This window comes from Penaeus vannamei, chromosome 21 (genome assembly GCF_042767895.1).
Source record: "Penaeus vannamei isolate JL-2024 chromosome 21, ASM4276789v1, whole genome shotgun sequence".
Taxonomy (NCBI): domain Eukaryota; kingdom Metazoa; phylum Arthropoda; class Malacostraca; order Decapoda; family Penaeidae; genus Penaeus; species Penaeus vannamei.
This window is the reverse complement of record NC_091569.1, coordinates 1,383,199-1,390,698: the sequence shown is the minus strand read 5'-3', so window position 1 is coordinate 1,390,698 and position 7,500 is coordinate 1,383,199. Positions and strand designations below refer to the sequence as shown.

The 7,500-nt window shown below is 40.7% G+C and overlaps 1 protein-coding gene across 2 annotated transcripts in view; it reads right to left on the bottom strand.

Annotated features, from left to right (window-relative positions):
• The window catches only part of LOC113815489 (uncharacterized), a 136,235-nt gene that overhangs the window by 78,046 nt on the left and 50,689 nt on the right, over positions 1-7,500 (bottom strand). For both annotated transcript variants that reach the window (XM_070135778.1, XM_070135779.1), the window contains exon 2: positions 4,279-4,370. In XM_070135778.1, the coding sequence (XP_069991879.1) occupies positions 4,279-4,370 (92 nt within the window). The remainder of the gene's footprint in view (positions 1-4,278; positions 4,371-7,500) is intronic.

The window sequence follows — 7,500 nt, the reverse complement described above, 5'->3', positions numbered from 1 at the left end:
GAGAGAGAGAGAGAGAGAGAGAGAGAGAGAGAGAGAGAGAGAGAGAGAGGGGGGGAAGGGAGGGAGGGAGGGAAGGAGAAGGAGAAACAGAGAGAGAGAGAGAGAGAGAGAGAGAGAGAGAGAGAGAGGGGGGGAGGGAGGGGGAGAGAGAGAGAGAGAGAGAGAGAGAGAGAGAGAGAGAGAGAGGGGGGGAGGGAAGGAGAGAGAGAGAGAGAGAGAGAGAGAGAGAGAGAGAGAGAGAGAGAGAGAGAGAGAGAGAGAGAGAGAGAGAGAGAGAGAGAGAGAGGGAGAGAGAGAGAGAGAGAGAGAGAGAGAGAGAGAGAGAGAGAGAGAGAGAGAGAGAGAGAGAGAGAGAGAGAGAGAGAGAGAGATAGGGAGAAAGGAGAGATAAGACAGACAGAAATAGACAATCAGACTGACAGGCAGACAAAGAAAGACACGCAGACAGACAGACAGACAGAACAACTCCCGCTCCCCCTTCCCCCCCCCCCCCTCCCCTCCCGACAGACAAACAAGAGAAGAAAAAATCAGGACGATGGTTTTTGACGGTTGTGACGTCATCATCCGGGACCTCAAACCTCATAAGGTAAAATCAGTTCCGCCATCCAGTATTTATTTTCTTCTTCTTCTTCTTTACTTTCTTTATTTTTTCTTGTGTGGGCAAAAGTCTCACCGAAAAAAATATATATATCTGTAACTTTCGACATATCCGTTAGACTTTTCATAAAAATAAGTGCGTGTGAATTAGAAGATTTCCGAGAATCTAATAGGGAACAGCTAATCCGGAACCGTTAAATATTTATGTTCAATTTGTGTGATTGTGAATTTCTGTGCACTGTAATGTTCAGAGGGTTTGGAATACATAGACATACTGATGAGGTACACGTTAAACACATCCTGTAAATATGTATGTACACACACACACCGAGAATGTGACCCATAATTAGGGTATTCTAGTCTTACTGGCTTAGGAAATCTCCGAAACGACAAAATCTACGAATGACTAAGTTTCCCCCTACCAGTCTTCCGTTTTCTATGATAATCTTTCAATCCATTTTCTTTAATTCCCGATGTGGTCTACATTTTCTTTGAATAAATGGCAATGTTTCACTTTTTGTAATGTATTCTTTAGAAAAAAAAAACACTAGCTCGTGGTTTTGAGGACTTCTATGATTACAAAAAGCGAAAAATGTTTTTAAATTAATCTAAATAGGAAAAGGAAACGGGCAAGGAAAATATATTGTAAAAATGAAATCAATGAAATATCGATATATTAGAATAACAGCGTATCTAGCAAAATTAGGATGAAAGCCTAAAGATATTTCATTATATGTGCACACACACACACACACACACACACACACACACACACACACACACACACACACACACACACACACACACACACACACACGCGCGCGCGCGCGCGCGCGCGCAAATATATATATATATATATATGTATATATACATATGTGTATAAGTATGTGTATATATATACACATAGACATATATATATATATATATATATATATATATATATATATATATATATATATATACACATATATGTGTGCGTGTATATATGTATACAACCGCATTAAACCGATCGCAACGTTTCATTTGGGGCCAAAGGTGATTTACGAGCGGACACCGAACTGGCTGACAATCACTCAAATTGGGTCATTGGGTCATTATCCCCCTTCCCCCTCCCCCCCTCCCCCTCCCCCTTCCACGGCCCCCCCCTCCACCCCACCCCTCATCCCGATGACGAATCACGCAGGTTAAAACACGATAATAACTTGCTTGGGCGAATCGGCCGTCACGAATGATTATTATCATGTGATAAGTTTAACGTATCCGCACTTTAACCGTCGGATGAGAGCGGTAATTGGGCCGGATAAATTGCGCCCGATCGATACTGGATGGAAACTCTTGATGGGAATGGCTTGGAGGCGCAAGCACTGGTTCTTGAGGGAGCGGGGGGAGGGGGGGTTGGGGGTGAGGGGGCTGGTCTTGCATTTTGGTCTTTCATTCTGTTTTTTTTTTTTTTTTAATCATTGGTTTGTATTTCGTTGTGGGTTCGTTGGTTTGGTTATGGATTTCTTTTCTCTTTGCTTTCTACTTTCCATCTTTTCTTCCTCTTTAGTTTCCGTCCCTATTTCTCTCTCTGTTTTTCATTCCCTCTCTCTCTCTCTCTCTGTATATATATATATATATATATATATATATATATATATATATATATATATATATATATATATATATATATATATATATGTATATATATGTATATATATATATATATATATATATATATATATATATATATCTTTCCTTTTCCCTTTCCCTCTTCTTTTCATCTAATTTATTCATCACCCTTTTCCTTTTTACCTCCCCCCTTCCCTCTCCTAATTTGCCCCTTTCTCCCTCTCCTTATCTTTTTCCCTCTCCCTCTTCCTCTTTCCCCCTCCCTCTACCTCTGCTTTTCCCTTTCCCCATCTTCCTCCCTCTCACTTATAACTCTGAACTATATCTCTCCCTCTCCCATTCTCTCTCCCTCTCCCATTCTCTCTCCCTTTCCCTCTCCCTCTCCCTCTCTCTTTCCTTCTCTCCCTCTCCCTTTCCCTCTCCCTCTCTTTCTCTCCCTTTCCTTCTCTCCCTCTCTCCCTCTCCTCCCTCGTTCCTCTCAGCCAAGGGACGTGTGTGCCAATTTTCCCCTTTCTTCCTCACAAACCTCCAGCAACATTTTTCGTTGACTGAGAACCTCGAGCTTCTCCTTCGTCACCAGGACCTGTAGAGAGAGCCACAGCGAGGGAGTTTTTTGTTTTGTTTTGTTTTTTAATTCTTCTTCTTGTTCGTCTTTCTCTTGTCGAAATTCCTTTTCGTCGTTCGCAAGGCGTAGAAATGAGGACTGGGGAGATTCGTGTGTTGCTTATCACTAGTATTGCCCCGATTTGATAAGAATAATAAAGAGTCAGCGGAGAATTTAATGAATGCTGAATATACACACCTCCTCCGGTCGCCATAAATTTCACAAACAGTTGTGTGGTCTTTTTTTTGTTTTAAACTGAGGTTCTGTTTTGGGTTAAATCGTGGCGCAGTTAATTCCCTCTTTATTTACTTTTTCCTCTTCTTTCTTTAATTTTTCATTTCTTTTGATGTTGGTGGGGTAATTTTTGCACATTTGCCTTTTATTGCACGCACAGACAACTCACCATAAACAGAAGAATTACTTACACCGTCACGCGATACACTCTCATCAGCTGCGTGTGTATAGGATGTACCTCAGGACGTGGCGCGTTGGTCAGCGGCCCTGTAGAACTATCCTTGGGGATCGGCAAACGTGACATCCTCATTGATTTCGTGACCATGAATATTTTACACGACGTCAACAAGAAACGACCCTCGCCTGCCCACCAGCTATCCACGAAGATTTGTGAATTTTATTGACGTTGATTTTTTTCCGCCTCGTTTTTATTGTGTTTTGTTTCGTTTTTCATAAGGAAACTGGTCAAAAAAAGTCTTTAGGGCGAAGATGATCAGTACATCGAGACTACTGTAGCCTCTAATAACTCGCGGGTCATTATTTATAGGGGTTTAGAAGAATTATTTTTTGAGCGCCTCGTCACAGTCTCACATAAACTCGACCTTTTTTTTTATCCTACCTGGCAACGTCTGTGAATTATGCATGTATAGACAACAGACAAAGAACGAGCCAGACAGAAACAGCTGGATGTATGCGTGAGGGACAGACATGACTGAAATAAATGTAAAACACACAATGCAAAAATGTTGACAGATAGAGGGATAAACAGAATAGAATAAACAGAGACAAAATTATGCAAAGGTACAGTTGAAGACACGAACACAGACAGATAAAAAGATACATACACACATATCTACGTAAAACATACAAAATAACAAAGATACGGCGAAGAGACAGACCTCAACTAAGTTACAAAGTTACAAAGACACGAAAAATAGAAGAGGTAGGAAAGAGAAAACCGAGTAAAAAGAAGGGGAGAAAGTAAGAAAGGAATAAAATGAGCGGTTTTCTCGGTTTTCTCTTTCCGAGTAAAAGAAGGGGAGAAAGATAGAAAGGAATAACATGAGCGGTTTTCTCGGTTTTCTCTTTCCGAGTAAGAGCAGGGGAGAAACAAAGAAAGGAATAAAATGATTCGGGGTACGCCTTCCTTTACCTGCATATGTCCTGACTGAATAAAAGAAGGGGAGAAACAAAGAAAGGAATAAAATGATTCGAGGGACGCCTTCCGTTACCTGCATATGTCCTGACTGAAGGAGAAGGTGGAAGTGTGGGACGCACATCGCTCCATGGGTGGCGCGGGGACGGTCCTCACATCATACAGCTCCTGGAAGGGAAGAAAGTCACTGTCACTTCCTGTCATACACTGGGCCAGGATCACCTGAGAGGGAGAGGGAGAGGGAGGGAGGGGGGGGAAGGAGGGAGGAAGGGAGAGACAGAGAGAGAGGGAGGGAAGGAGGGAGGGAGGGAGAGAGAGGGAGGGGAAGAGGGGGAGGGAGGGAAGGAGGAAGAGAGAGGGGGGGAGGGAGAGGGATAGAGAGAGAGAGAGAGAGGTAGAGAGAGAGAGAGAGTTAAAGAGAAAGAGGGAGAGAGAGAGAGAGACCAGCATTAGCCTAAGCTTAAAAATCGTAACCCTTATCATATTCACCACAGCGTCAATCCCTGTACTGTTTACCCTGAGAATACGCGTTCTCGTTAATGAGGAGAGAACGACCAAAAAGCCTCCCTTCCTGTTTAGTAAAAGGAGTTTGCGTTCGTGAGAGATGAAGAAGACAATGCACGTTCGGTGTTTAACCACCTTAATGAGGAAGGGTATTAGCACCTGCCTGGCGTAATTGGGCCGATGGTGAGTGCGTGTTTGCTTTAATAAGGAAGACAATTAGTACTTGGTAACCTCACACTCGGCTCGATGAGGGGTACTCAGGCAATTATAACATACACGCAAATGACCAATTATAATGAGCGGTATATTGATTATTATGTTTCCTGCACGACATCTCGGCGATTACAATATCAGCTGACGCGCCCTAATCGACGATTGAAATGACCCCTCCTCTTGAGCTATATTATTAATCATGTCATGCAGTTTAATAGCTTTCCCGCAGCCTGTCAACCTTGATTAATTCTGCGTAATTAGTATATTCTTAAATACCGCTGTTCATGGATCTTAATCAGCGATCTAGTTCTCGATTATCATAGTTTAATCAGATTTATAAGATAACTCCACATCATTGAGAAGATTTAAAGAATAGTGCATTTGACACGTACGTTTTGATAAAGAACTGTGGTCCTTTCTTTAGTTTGTTTTTTTTACCCTTTCTTTAGTTGTTGTTTTTTTTTAACCTTTCTTTAGTTGTTTTTTTACCCTTTCTTTAGTTGTTTTCTTACCCTTTCTTTAGTTTTTTTTTGGCATTTCTCTGAAGGTAAAAAAATCTGATCGTTCTTTTAGACTTTAGAGACCAAGGGATTAATGGGTGTCAATCATCACGTTTCACTGGCGATTGTCTGGGTCGTTCCCCCATACTTTTATAGTTTATATTTTTATTTTTATAGTTGGTTTTAGTTTATAGCGAATTCTCTCTTTCTCCAAACAAGACGCTTTTTTCGGTTTCTTAAGAATTTGAAGAACATTGACAGTTATTAAAGCAACTTTGGTGATCGTTTGATAAGGTAATTAGGCATACCTTTTGATGGCAGCATTTGGAACTACAATTAATGAACCACCTTCCTTTTTTAATCACAGAAGGCGGGTTTTAAATCATGAAAAATTACAAAAGCTTGTAGAAATTACGAAAAATAAAGTATGACTGTGTGTGTGTGTGTGTGTGTGTGTGTGTGTGTGTGTGTGTGTGTGTGTGTGTGTGTGTGTGTGTGTGTGTGTGTGTGTGTGTGTGTGTGTGTGTATCAACATTTTCACGGGAAAAAAAAAAACGTCTTTATATAGCACAAGACCAGCCTCTGTCTTCAACGAAAAAAAAAAAAATACAAGATCACTTCTCTTTCGCAGATAAACTCCACATTGCCTTATCAACCTGTTTAGAAATACCATGAAAATTCTTTTTGATGGAGAATTCAAGTGGATCACAAAATGGCGGAAGGAAATTTTCTGTTAGATGACGGCGCTCGCTGATTGGCTGTCATGATCTCTGACCGAGCTTGCTGATTGGTGCGTTTGAAGAGCGAGTACTTTCACCGGGGGATTGGCGCGATCGAGACGCCGGGGATCGACGGATGGGGTTATTCCCACCGTTGGGGTAGTAAGGTGTCATTCTCATTCTCTCTCTGTGTCTGTGTTTGTCTGTCTGTCTGTCTCTGTCTGTCTCTCTCTCTCTCTCTCTCTCTCTCTCTCTCTCTCTCTCTCTCTCTCTCTCTCTCTCTCTCTCTTTCTTTCTTTCTTTCTTTCTTTCTTTCTTTCTTTCTCTCTCTCTCTCTCTCTCTCTCTAGTCAGCAATCTTGCTGACCTGCGTTCGATCCTGTGCGCTGCCAGTGGATGGCAACCCCGGCCATTCCTTGCACACAGGGGGAGATTTAGAAGCAAAATAAAACAGACAGTATGTCACAGCAAAGAATATCCATTGTAACAAATGGAATTGAAACTAAATCTTTAAATCTTAAATCTTTAAACTCTGCCTCTCTCTCTCTCTCTCTCTCTCTCTCTCTCTCTCTCTCTCTCTCTCTCTCTCTCTCTCTCTCTCTCTCTCTCTCTCTTCGCTTTCTCCCCTCCCCAATCTCTCTCTCTCTCAAGTTACGTAACTTAGTTCACAATTAGTGCAGATAATTGAGGTTTACTGGACATTAACTAACCTAATCCGCTACCAGATTTACTCCATAGATAAACGCCTCAGATTTACTCCATTAATATATATATATATATATATATATATATATATATATATATATATATATATATATATATATATGTATATGTATATATATATATATATATATATATATATATATATATATATATATATATATATCACTGTGATCATTTCTTTTAATTAATAATCATCTCACATACCTTGAGAATTGGCTCCCGTTCCCTTTAAACATTCATTTATTTACATGAATGGGATTGTTTCTGCGCACGGCACATTCTGGTGTCTTTTTCTGGATCTGTTTGTCTCTTTATTACTTACTCACTCTCTGTCTGTCTGTCTCTGTCTCTGTCTCTGTCTCTGTCTCTGTCTCTCTGTCTCTATCTCTGTCTCTCTCTATCTATCCATCTATCTCTCTGTATGTATGTATGTATGTATATATGTATATCTCTGTGTGTGCGTGCGTGTGTGTGTGTGTGCCTGAGTTTGTGTGTGTGTGTGTGTATTTATGTATATATGTATATGTGTGTGTAAGTTTATGTATATACATACATATATACATAATAAATATGTATATACACAAACATATACACACAAACACACACACACACATACACACACACACACACACACACACAC